General features: G+C 63.5%; 1 protein-coding gene across 7 annotated transcripts in view; it reads right to left on the reverse strand.

Annotated features, from left to right (window-relative positions):
- The window catches only part of ARHGEF10 (Rho guanine nucleotide exchange factor 10), an 83,952-nt gene that overhangs the window by 37,885 nt on the left and 33,422 nt on the right, over positions 1-12,645 (reverse strand). For 5 of the 7 annotated variants that reach the window (XM_082715280.1, XM_082715279.1, XM_082715283.1 and 2 more), the window contains 7 exons: positions 12,030-12,193; positions 10,359-10,475; positions 7,816-7,930; positions 6,096-6,202; positions 3,544-3,621; positions 3,144-3,323; positions 1,615-1,731 (listed from right to left, as the gene is read on the reverse strand). In XM_082715280.1, coding sequence (XP_082571406.1) covers positions 1,615-1,731; positions 3,144-3,323; positions 3,544-3,621; positions 6,096-6,202; positions 7,816-7,930; positions 10,359-10,475; positions 12,030-12,193 — 878 coding nt within the window. The remainder of the gene's footprint in view (positions 1-1,614; positions 1,732-3,143; positions 3,324-3,543; positions 3,622-6,095; positions 6,203-7,815; positions 7,931-10,358; positions 10,476-12,029; positions 12,194-12,645) is intronic. The other 2 variants (XM_082715285.1, XM_082715281.1) reach the window with 1 other exon arrangement.

Raw genomic sequence — 12,645 nt, forward strand, 5'->3', positions numbered from 1 at the left:
CCGAGGGCCAGAGCGCGCGGGCTGGTTCCGAGTGGAAATCTCCCAGGTTGGCATTCGATGCTCCCGAGGGCGCCCGGCCCCCAGGCGGGGCTCATCCACCTACAGACGCATCTCGGCCTTCTAGGGACTGGCAGTCTGAGACGCTACAGCCACCCGAAAGTGCGCGGACAGAAAGGAGAAAAAGAGGCTCCGGGAGACTGTCGGTTGGACGTTCGCCTCCGCTCACGTCCTGGCCCCGGGGTCCCAAACTGAGCCCCACATCGGGCTCCCTGCTCAGCGGGAGCCTGCTTCTCCCTCTCCCTCTTCCCCTGCTTGTGATCTCTATTCCTCTCTCTTAAATAAATAAAATGTTAAAAAAAAAAAAAAGGAGAAGAAACAAACCGCACAGAACCCCAAACGAGAGTCGGCAGGGCTCTGGACGGCAGCCAGGCCCAGCTCGGGGCGAGTTCTCTGCAGCAGCCGCCGCCGGCCAGGCTTGGTTCTGGGGGGAGGGTCTCGGGGGAGGGGCGGGGAGGGCAGGCTGTTCCTGAGTCTGGGTCCTGCGGAAGCTGCCCCAGGAGCAGCCGTGGCAGAGGACGTCCGGGGTGAGGGCTGCCACCACCGTGCAGCAGGGGCCACCGCGTCCCTCGTCATGCCTCCGTGTGCCAGGGAGGGACGCGCCACAGGCCGGACCACCGCACGGGGAGGGGTCTCCGGCTAGGGCAGCGGTGTGGCCGCGTGGCAGAGCGAGGCTCAGCCCCACCACCACCAAGGGCGGCTCAGCCCCCTAAGACTGGTTCCCGGGTGGACCAGGATGACCCACACCTCGCCCCCAAGCCACCCGGCACGCGGTCACCTGGCGGCGGGGACTGCCCCTGGCCCCCCCGGCGGACAACCTCCTCCAAGCAAGTGACCGCCTGACCATCTGTTGTCCTTCCCCCAGAAGCCACGTGGGGTACAGAGAGACCACCGAGTGCCGAGACCCACGAAGCGGGGACTGACAGGCTCCCCCACTAACGCTGACCGGAGCGTAACCGGCTGGCAAAGGCGGCACCCGCGTCCGCTCCCTGTGGTGGCAGGAGATCGAGAATTCAGATCAAGGAACAGGAGCAAGCTTCGGCTCAGGCTTTATGACGGGAGCTGGGGCCTCGTGCGCGTGAGGTCTGGGGTCGGTGGCTGGCCACGGTGAGGGGCCGTGGGCCAAATATCCCAGGTCAACTGCGCGTTGTCAACATCAGAGGCACCTTGCCTCTCACTGGAGCAGGGACAGAGCCCACGGCCCACGGGGGGCTCATCCCTCGGGGATCAGCAACCTGCTCAGACTTGAGGGGCCTGGGGGGTCTCCACCCCAATCCCAAGGCAGCTTCCTCTGCGATCGGACCTTCGCTGTCCGTCTGCCCGCCCCTCCGCACCCCTCCCGGGGGTGCACATGGAGGTTATTTCCCGAGAGCCCTGCCACCCCTGAAGACTCACCTTTGCTTCCAGCTCTGACCCAGCCCCTCGGTACCGAAGCTTGCGTGACTCTCGACGTTTACAGGCAACATGCACGAAAGCTTCACCACGAAGCATGTGCCCACGGAACGCGTTATCAAAGGGGGTGAAAACCCAGAATGGGAAGAAAAACCAAGGGCTAACCTTTAAGAACTCGAGGAACGCAGGCTTTGTAGCACACGTTTTCTTGAGGATTGCCACCGCGGTGCTGAAATTATTCACGTACTCGCTGTAGGCGTCCAGCACCATGGACTTGGAAAACTGAAACACCAGAGAGAACAGAAAACCGTCAACGGCGTGCAGAGCCCAGAGGCTCACACTTGTGGGACAGAAGAGAACACTTGAGAGCCGCCCCCGATGGGACCCTCAGTCGCTGGGGTGTTTCCACAGGACACGCTTCCTTACGACCCCGAGTGATGTCCTTTGTTCTTTAAGCAAACTTGCTAGGACTTGTTTGAACAGATGGTCGGTCTCCCCCCGCTCTGCCCGATGTGCTTGTCGGCTCAGACCCCCGACGGTCCAGCCTTCAGCTCAGCAGCAGCCCCGACCAACACCTGCCCCCAATGTCCGGCCGGTCCTCGCTCCGTGGATTTCACCTCTGGGGGGGCCACCCCACGGGCCCCAGCAACCTGACTGGCAGGCCCTGAAGGTTCCCGGAGACGCTGCGGGGGAGGGAGGGCACCGACCCGTCCTGCGTCTCCGGCTGACGGGCCATGCTGCTGCCTTTCCGTTTCCCTAGAAACACCAAGAGGCCTCCTGCTGGGATTCTCCAAAGATCCCACAAATTCTCAAGATACACAGTAAAATCCATCCGGGTCTGACGCAACTATCACTGACCAAAAAAAATGCTTTCTGTATAAAAATCAACTAGAGTTTTTAAGGTTTTTCTTCCTTTTAAAGAAGTTACCAAGACAAATATTTCAAGAAGTGAGAGCAAATGCAGAGACCGACACATAAAACAGCCAGAAAACACAACTGCCGCGCAACCGTGCTGTCTCTGTTCTCTCTGCTCTCCGCGAGGTGCCTGTGGGGCACCAGGCAGACGCCGCAGGGAGAGCTCTGCTCCTGCGCGGGGCAGGAGGCGGCCCGTGACTCGGCAGGTCGTCAAGCCCACGCTGTTCCGCGGGAACGATAAAGGCTTCCCCGTCTACGCAGCACACGCGCTAAGCCCAGCACACGGAGTTCACAAACGGACCAAGACAAAGGGTTCGGAACTGCCGGTGCACACCGGAGGCTGCTGGTTTCCAGGCAGCTCACCTCCTCCCCCGCCACGAAACGTGAACGTGGGTCGCCACGTCCCGTGTCACCTGCATCAGCGCCACAGGTCCCCAGGCCCCAGAGCCCAGGCTGGAGTGAACATGTGGGGAGTTTCCACGGACCCTGGTGGGGCAGGGAGCAGGGCAAGACCCAGCGGCCCCGGGCGGGCGGGAGAGAGCAGCACCCTCCACACAGCCCCGGCTCGGCCACGAAAACCACCTCCAACCGCCGGGAGCGGCACTGGACAGAGCTCGCCCGTTCCAGGACACCCCGCCGGCCTCAGGACAGCGCCTGACCACGTGTCCCGGAGCCCCCCCGCCACGGTGGCCACAGAGAGCAGCCAGGCCCGCTGCCGACACTGACCCCCAGCACGAGTGTCCCCCAGGCACAGGCACGGGCGGGGCGCGGCGGCCTACCGAGGCCACGAAGACGTCCCCGATGGTTTCCACGGAGTCCCACTCGGCCACGCGGCTGGCCAGCGCGATCTGGAACATGCCGTGGCACTGCAGCAGCTCCTTGACGCGGTAGAACACGAGCCTCAGCTTCCTCTCGCTCAGCATCTTGGGCTCCATCTCCGACAGCGGCTTCTCGTATTGCTGGTGAGACACGGGGGGCGGCGCGGACGCTGGGGGGCGCAGCGCGGACACGCGGAGAAACCCACTCACGCAAGTCACGGCTCACGCGAGCCACGCGGCGCTCCGCGCCTCCCGGGGGTCCTGCCACGCCGACCCCGTCCCGGCGCGCGGGCGCGCGGGAACCCGCACGGGAGGACGAGGCCTGTGACACCCACGTCCCCGCGACACGGCGCGTCCGTACCTCCAGAATCCTCTTCAGAGCGCCCACGTAGTTCTTCTCGCTGTCGACCACGGAGCCCAGGATGTACCTTCTCACAACCTGGTGACACGCGGAAACGGCAGGAAACGGAAAAGTCCCGTCTCGTGCAGGACGAGCTTTGCTTTGTTCCCGAGTCCTCGGAGCGGGAAGCAAAGGACACCGCCCCGGCCCTGAGGCTGTGCCGGACGGCACCTGCGGGCACAAACCTCCTGGGCCCACAGCCACGGCCACAGGATAGGTCCAGCCTCAAACTGTGAACGGTAGGGACAGCGGGACAGGCCGCACTGCAGCAGTGACGCCAGCCGCTGGGAGCCGTGGGGCAGAGTCTCCCAGGCTTGCGCTGGGCTGGGCTGCGGCAGCTCCCCAAGCACATCAAGCCCGAGAGCCGCTCCCGCCCTGACTCAAAGCCTGCGGGTGGCATCACAGGTCAAGGGGCGTCGCTCCCCAAACCGATCCAGGGGCGTCGCTCCCACAAACCTGTGGAAGCAGAATCGGCCTCCGAGACAAGAGGAGACCTTCTGGCTCAACAGCTCGCGAGCGAGCACAGCCAGGCGGCGGAGGGCACGGCGAAGAGATGAAGACCGCCCCCCTCACCCTCACGGCTGCGGGTCAGTCGCGCCCAGGGGATGGCGCCTCTGGCGCGGTTCCTGGGAAAGGCTGGACGCCTGGCGGGGCCATCAAGCCTAGAGTCTGGCAAGTTCCTTTTGCCGACGAGTGAAGAATGAGCACAGAACCAGCAGGGCCTCTACACCCCGCGGCCCCGTCCGCCCCTTGCCCCGCAGCGCCCGCACAAGGCTGGCGACGGAGCCCAGCGCCCCCCGCGGCCGGACCCGGCACTGCCCACCATGGGGAGCTGGTGGTAGAGGACGTCCCAGGGCCGTACCGTCCCACAAAAGGCGACGGACAAGGGAGTGACCCTCCACAAAAAGGACCATTCAAACCCACAAAGCTAAGACAGAAACCAGTGCTCCTCGGGCACGCAAGGAGGTCAGGGCCGCACTCGGCGTGGAAGGTCTGGGGTGGAGAGAGGCCCCCGCGGTCAGGAGTCTGAGCACCACGAGGAAGGCCAGACCCCACCGCCCAGTCACTCCCCGGACGAGCAGCGGCCTGTCTCCACCGTCCCTTCCCCTGAATTCAGATTCCCAGACGCTCCAAGTCTCCTCAGGTAGAAATCTGGGGTCAAACCCAGGAAACTACAGACATTTTTAACAGTCCCGAGAGAACTCGGAGAGGCCAGACCCCACGTCCCCTGCACAGCCGTCCCCGGCTACGTCACGGTGCCCAACCTGTGCCTGCTGCCACGGAGGGCGCTGCTTCATCCCTCTCCACTGGACCCCGTGTCCTCCGACAAGGGGACCCAAGTCCCAGTCACACTGTATCCCCCCAGGAATGAGCATGGAGACCCCATCAGTGGCCAGAGCCCCACACGGCATAAGAGTGGGTGAGGGAACCCAGGCAGACAGACCTCAAAGGGACACGGAAGGTGTTGTCAAGAACTCAGGTCCTCTCTCCAGCTGGTGAGGCTGGACAGCGGTGGGTGAGCCACGAACGGGGCCGGCCGGCACCTGCTGCGCGGGAATCGCAGCCGCTCGTCCCCAGGGAGCACCGCAGAGAGCAGGGCGTTTATGGCTCACCCAACCAACAGACTCAGGATTGAAGGTTTTAGGTTTGGGGATCAGAGACTTGGCCCAGGTGTGGGGCCATACGGTGCCCAGGGCACGGCGTCACCCCTACCGCCGGCCTCCTGGGAGCCCCGGCGACCTCCCGCGGGACGTGTGCGTGACACGGACGGATGTGCGAGGACTTGGTGACACGCAGCCGCCGCTGTCCCCGGGTCTTCCTCCGCTGCCAACGCGCTCACGGGGCCGCATGACCCACGGACACGCCTCCTCGGCCTGCCAGCCCCACGCTCAGGCTCACCTTCAACTCCGTGGGATGTTTGCTTCCTAGTCTGGGGACGGCTGATGGCCACAGACATCCGCCCAGTGTGGCTCTTTGTCCAGGCTGCGACCCCAGCACGGTCACCACACCGCTCCGTCCCACACCACTGTGCACATGTGTCTACCTCATGTTGCGTGTCCCCACGACGGGCATCACACTGACCCCACGGAGACCAGCCCAAGGACCCCTGGAACCTCCAGCTCCACTCCACACTCTGCTCTGGAGATTTCTCTTCCTTTTACCCAGGGATCATTAACAGACACCACCGTGTTTTCTTCCCTCTGCTACCTGTTTCCAGAGGCTAAAATCGCAGACACCCCGCGGACTTCATCGGTTATGGAAGTCTGCGTGCGGGGCCTACGTCCGCGCCATTTGCCGACGCTCGCCCAGCGTCTCTAGCTAAAGTCGCCCGTCAGAACCGGTATAAATCGCACCCACACCCGTCTCCCGCTTACTCTGGCAGTGGTGCCCCAAACGCTCGTGGGCCAGGGACACCGCGTCCAGGCCCCACGGGGGCCGCAGGCAGGGGACAGCAGGGGTCTGACGGGGAGACACCAAGCTCGGTGAGCAGCCGGCACAGCCCCCCACCCTACCTGCTGCTGAGACAGACCCTCAGGCATGGGGGTGAGGACAGCTTCCGGATGTTTGCAGTCAACATCGATAAATAAATTCTGCTCCTCTTCAAGACAGGATCTGTGATCTTAAAAAGAAATCAGAAACGGTCATAACGCGACAGCATGGTGACAACAAAACCCATCGAATCCCGGCTTTGGGCACTTTGGTTTTCCGTGCTCAGGTTCCATCGGGCCATGGGTGAATGGAAACTTGGACGTGCCCAGAAAATACCCTTCCCACCCGAGGAGCACAGCGTCCGTCGACACCTAAAATTTTCAATACGTGGTAGTAAAATTTTAAAAGGCAGTCGTGTCCTCTGAACACCTCTGAATCCCTCCACGTGTTGACCTAGGCAGCGCCGCACTGAGAGCGAAGGCCCGCGGAGAGCCCGCGCTCGGTCGCCAGCGGAAGCTAAGGCAGACTCGGCGTCCTTCCGGACTCGGCCCTGCGCTCCGGGAAGCAGAGCTCCCACCACAGCAAAGCGCTTGGACCGGAACTCGGCGCATCTCTAAACACTCGGCTGTGCCGGCTGCAGACCAGAACAGCAGCGGGAGCCCAGAGACCACGGAACTCACAGCTCCACACCCGGCTGCGCAGAAGTGTCCGTAAGGAGACAGCAAAAGCCCGCGGAGTCCACACCCCTGCGAGTAGGGCTCACGTCCGCAGCGAGGGCCTCACCCCGGGCCAGTCAGAGTGCGGAGCTGCGGAGCCCCCGTGAACGGCCGGGCTGCCGGGGCACAGCCACTCTGGAGGACAGTCGGGTGCCTTCTCACAGAAGGTGACACAGTCCGACCAACAGTCCTCGATCCTGACCCAAAGGACTTGAAAACTTGGGCCCACACAGGCCTGCCACGGGAGCTCCCAGCGGCCGGCTCCCGACGGCCCGGGCTTGGCGACGCCAAGAATCCCTTCGGGAGGTGACGGACACATTAACTGTGGTCCACCCGGAGTGGGTCGTGTCCAGCGCTGCAGAGAAAAAGCCTTCGAGTCACAAACTGACGTGGGGGCGCCTCACAGACGTGTGCCCACGTGAAGGGCGTCGGTGTGAGGTGTCTGCACACGGCCGGGCTCCGACTCTGACAATCTGGGGACACGAAGCCACAGAGACAGTGACAAGAGCAGAGGCCGCCGGGCGTGCGGCGCACGGAGAGATAAGGCAGCCGGCGGAGCACAGGAGATTCTTAGGGCATGATGCCCCTCTGCATGGCCCGGTAATGGCGGGCACCGGCCACCGGCCTGTGTCCAAACCCACAGAACGCGGCATGTTGGACGGAAGCTGCGTGGCCTCATCAGAGGTGACAAACGCACCTCGGTGATGTGGCTGCTGGGGCCGGGGGCTCTGGTGGAGGAGGCTGTACACAGAACATCTCTGCGGCCTCTGCTCAGGGCTGCTGTGAATCTAAACTTGACCTTAAATAATAGAGTCTTAACAAGAAACAGAAACAGAACCTTCTGGTATCCGGACCCCGCCTCGGGTTCCACGGATCCGTCCCAGGGCCACGGCGTCGGGGGCGCGGGATGGGTTAAACGCTCCCGCCTCCTCACGACCTCGCCCAGCGTAAGAGCCACCAACTCAGTCCCGTCTTCCGCTTCGCAGCTCGGGTGACTCAGGTCGCCGGGCCAGGCACGCACCGGACCCAGAGCCACCCGCCTCGGGGGTCCCGCAGACCGTCGCCCTGCCCGGCGCGGGGTCCCCACCTGCAGCCAGGAAGGACCTGGTCCGGATGAGGGAGCGGCCCCTCCGCACCGCGGCCCGGGTCTTCTGCAGCCCGTCCTTCGTGCCCTCCCTGGCGGCCTTCATGAGCCTCTGCACCTGCCGGAGGAGGGAACCCGTGAGCGGCCGCGGAATCGACTTGCTGCTTTTATTGTAAAAGAATACTGTCAAGAATTAAAACGTCCCCTCGGGTCGGCTCTGTGATCGGGGAGAGCTCGCTGGCGGTGCGTGCGCGTGCATGCACGTGCGTGTGCGTGCGCGTGCGATTGTGTGCGATTGTGCATGCGCGTGCGTGTGTGCACGCATGGCCTGGGCCATGTTTTGTGTGTTTAATAGAAAAGAAAGAAAAGCGAACTGGACTAGCAGCCCCTCCTCCTCCCGCCGCGTGCAAGGCCGATCCCAGAGCTCCGGGGACGACTCACAGCCCCACAGGCATCGGAGGCACAGAGTCACGCAGAGGGCCCAGGTCCCAGCACACGCAGGACACAGCCCACGGCTGTCTGCTGAGCTCCCCGGGAGGCAGGGCCATCGGCTCAGGGGTGCACACAGGCTGCGTGAGCGGTCACAGCGGGAGGACAGCCCGTGGGAAGCCAGAACCCCACTTCCCACCAGAGCGCCGTGTAGAGGTTCTGGTTCCCTGAACCCAGAGCCCAGCAGCACACAGCGGTCGTTGGGGCTCTGGGCCACGACCAGCCGCTCTGCCTTCTCACCTTCCTTGTTCCTGAAAACTCTTGAGATCAAGGTACTCACCACTGGGCTCCCAGGGATTCTTTCAGAGAAACCCAGATGTCCCCTCCACACAAGCCAGCGTCCGGTCCAGGGGACCTCCACACTGCCCGCCGCCCTGGTCCTCCCACCGACTCCCCCAACACTAGACACACTGCGACCCTGTCTCCAGCTCCCTGCCCCTGGGGCCGATCGCCACAGCCTGGGTGCCTCCCCGGGGCATGCACTGGTATCGGACACGCACTGTGACCCCGGCTGCCCCCGACTGTCTTCTAGTTCCCCGAGCCTCGACCAGCTGCAGCCAAGCCCTGTCCACACTCGCCAGGCGGGACCCTGCTCCAGCCACCTCAGGGCACGGCCACCGCAGCCCCTCTGACTCCCGCATCGGGTCTCCCCTCCTGGGGACGTGCCCTTCACCGCCGCACCACCTCCCCTGTGTTGGCTGCTGGGACCTCCTGCTCACGACCCCCACGGCTCGTCTGCCTGTGGGGCGCCTCTGCTTCGTCTCCCGACCCAGACCGCCTTCCCAGACCGCCCCCTTCTTACCCCGTGCCGGACTGCTAAGCCTCGATCTTTACCAGACCCCGGTCAGGGGCCCCCGGACAAGAATCAGAGAACTGCAAACAGACGACTGAAGGGGACCAGCCTGCACGGCACCTAGTCCTCAAGCAGCAGCGAAGCCCCAGCACCTAGGGCACCGCAATGCCCGTGCCAGCAGTCCGGAAGCCGAGCCAGGGCCCCCAACCCATCCTCACGTCTGCCTCTTTCTGGATGAAGGGGGTCAGCCTGGCCTGGCCCCAACTACATACCACGGCATCACTCCCTGCTCCCAAAGCCATTCTGCTCACCCGGACCACTCCCTACCGGCGCACCTGCTTCCAAACTCCTCGACCAAGCTGGCCTCCATCACGCCTCCCCCGTGACCAATGACTGAGCTCACGATTCTCTGGGGAATCGCGCCAGGCCCCTGACGCTCCCACGTGACCTGCTGCCTTACATTCTGCACAGGAACCAGCCCAAGGCTCCTGCTCCTGCTCCTGCTCCGGGAGGCCCATGACACAAGAATGCTCCAGAATCAAGCAGCGACTCTCATGGAAGACACTTTTAGGTGAACGTCTGTTTTGAGTTAGATGTCACTTGACACTCATGGACAGACCAGGACGCGGGACGGGGACGTGAGCAGTACTTGACCGTGCCCTTTTAAAACACAGCTCCGGGGACGGCCGCCACCTCGCTCAAACCCAGCAGCTCCTGAGCCCCTGGGTCTCGGGGGCCCTTTAGACTCGTAAAAGTAATGAGGGCCCATGAGCTCTGTCCACCCAGCCCTCACGGGTCTACATTGACTGGACGGAGAGTTAACGTTGAGAAAAATATCAAGCTTCAATGAACACTCGTTTAGAAATAACAATAAACCTGCTCTGGGTCGTGGAAGTAGCACGTCCAGGGAAAATCCCTGTAGTTCCCAAACGGCCCGACAGGCGGCGCGGCTGCATATGTGTGGGAGGGAGGATGCCGGTCAGGCCAGGCTGGGGGCCGGGCGGGGGGTGACACCCCACGGAGCCTGGGGGACACTCCGGTCTGCGTGTAAGAGAACCAGACAGGAGGGAGGGTAAAGAGCGATTCAGGAACAGTGGGAGCCCCTCCGCGGGCCGTGGTGGCCTCTGGAGCCGAGGACCACACTTTGGGAACCAGGGATGGTTAGGAAGGGCCGACGTCGCGGCCGTGCGGCCTCCCCGGGAAGCCTGGCCTGTTTCCGAACACGCGTGACCCACGCAGCTGGTGAAAGCACGAGCCGCCCTACCTTCCGTTCGTGCCTCTGCTTTAGCTGCTGAATCTCTGCGGCCCCCACCGCGGTGGCCATCAAAGCTCTCATCTTGCTCTCATAGTGCTCCTTGAAACGGGCTAGGTCATGGGAGAGCTACAGCACAAAGAGACACAAGCTGTTCACAAACGCACGCCTTCCCGTCCTGAGACACAGTCTTACGCTGGCAGGACGCGGCGGCGGCGTCCGGGGACCCCGCGCCCCACGGGGAGCCCCTAGTTCTGGTCCAGCGACCCCCGAGAGCTACAAATGTGGGGGAAGAAGGAGCCAGACTGGGGACTTTTTTACGCCAGACAAAAGCGAACACGGGCACCGAAGACTCTGGGACCTCATTCCTGTGCATTCTGAGGACATTAAAATGACCCAACATGCAAGTAGAAAAGGTATAAAATTATTCTTCTGGGTCAGCACCAAGGCAGAAGGTACCCGAGTTCAAGACTGCCCTACATACAGGGTGTCGTGATTTGGGAACGGGCAGCACAGACTTCTAAGTCTCCAACTGACGTCACGTCGTCTCGGCCAGGGGAGGGCAGGACTCCTGCAGGCACTGCCCACGCGGTCGCGCACCTCCGATACAGAAACCGAGGCTTCGGGGCTTCTCCGCCAACGCTTCCCGTGTCGACCCAGGAAAAGACGCCTGATGCAAATGTTCACTAAAGCCTCCCTGAGCTGACTTGTCAAGCACAAGAGCACTCAGCGAGCCGCTCTAAAATCACGACTCAGAACGAGATCAGCCCGTCCCTCCTGCTGGCCGTGCCGCCGGCCGCCCCACGACGTGGCCAAGCTTGGGCAGGGAGGGAGGAGGATGCCCCATGGTCATCCCGCACTCGAGAGCCACCTGCTGCGCAGCAGCCGCTCCCTCTGCGCTTCGGGGCGTGGGCAAGGGAACCCAGTGGGCAAGGCAGGCGGGCTCGGCTCAGAGAGCGCGTGAGAGGCCCGTCGGCCGCGCGTGATCCGGCCGCCGCCAGCGGGGAGCTGCAGCGCGCTCTCCTCTCCTAACCCCGGCCCTAGGCCAGAGAGGCGGGTGCGCACGGAATCGGGCTGCCTCCGCGTGCCTGCGGCCTGACGCGCGGCCTCACACGGGCGGCACGGGCAGCTGCGGACACGGCCATGAGCGCCCTTCACCCCTTTCCCCAACGGCACAGCCACCACCACGAGACCACGCATCTCAGGAAGAGGGTCCGCCCAACCGAGCGCGTCCAGGGCCACCGCGGACCACCGCCCAGCTCCGGATTTCACACTGACCCTTGAAGTTCCTCCCCAGACCCCCAGGAGGCACTCGCGCACACGTGCACGTGCACATGCGCACACGCTCCCCTCCGGACAGGAGGAGGCCGCTCTGGGGCTCTGTCCTTCGGCAGCACGGGCGTCTCACAGACACCGAGGCCGTCTGCGTGCCCAGCGCGCCGTGACCGTCTGTGCACAACACAGGTGATGCGGGCAGTGGTCCCCGAGGCCTCTCCGTGTGTCTCTGAGAACACCCGCCGCGGCTACGCTCAAGACGCAAGCCGGGGCCCCTTTCACTCCCGCTTGCACCTTCCCCACGCTAAGTGGGCCGCATCGGAAGCAGCGACACGTGACGGGTGCAAACGTGCCCTCGTGCTGACGGCGCATGGCGCTGAGCTGCCCCCCCACAGCCCCAACACATACTTGCTTTCTGTGGTTGCTGCGCAGGAAGGACCTGGGGACCCCGTTCCTGCACTCGGAGTCACTCTGCTCCTCGTAGCTTTCGAACTCGCTGGAGCTCCAGCCGCACTCCGCCGAGCTGTTCCCGCCTTCCTCGCCGTTCTCCACGTCGTCGTAGACCATCTCCTCTGAGGGCGAACAGGCCACAGCAAAATACGAAACGCAGAATCGGCTCGTTAGGGTCTGTGCGTGTGGGCGGCTTCACCCTAGCCTCGAGAGCTGGGGTGGGAGGCGTGTCAGACCCCCAGGGCCAGCGCAGCACCGCAGGGACGGGGCAGCGGCGTGAGGGGTCGTGAGCCCCCGTGAGCCCCCAGCCCCGGGGCAAACTGAGGGCCGCTGGTCACACTCCGCGTGAGGGTCCTCCCAGGGCTGCGACGGAACTTCACCCTCAAAGGCCGTATTTCGCACAAAACACGTGGGCCTCCGCTCTCCCTCAGACACATCTGTGTGTCTGCAGTTCACCAGACAGCCGAGGTCCCGGGCAGCCTGAATCCTGCAATTATACTTCCAGGGAACCTCAAATATCTAGTGCCATCTTCACGGAACATGTTTAATTACCAAACACTTTATGTGCACCAAA

This window comes from Mustela nivalis (genome assembly GCF_964662115.1).
Source record: "Mustela nivalis genome assembly, chromosome: 20".
NCBI classification, from domain to species: Eukaryota; Metazoa; Chordata; class Mammalia; order Carnivora; family Mustelidae; genus Mustela; species Mustela nivalis.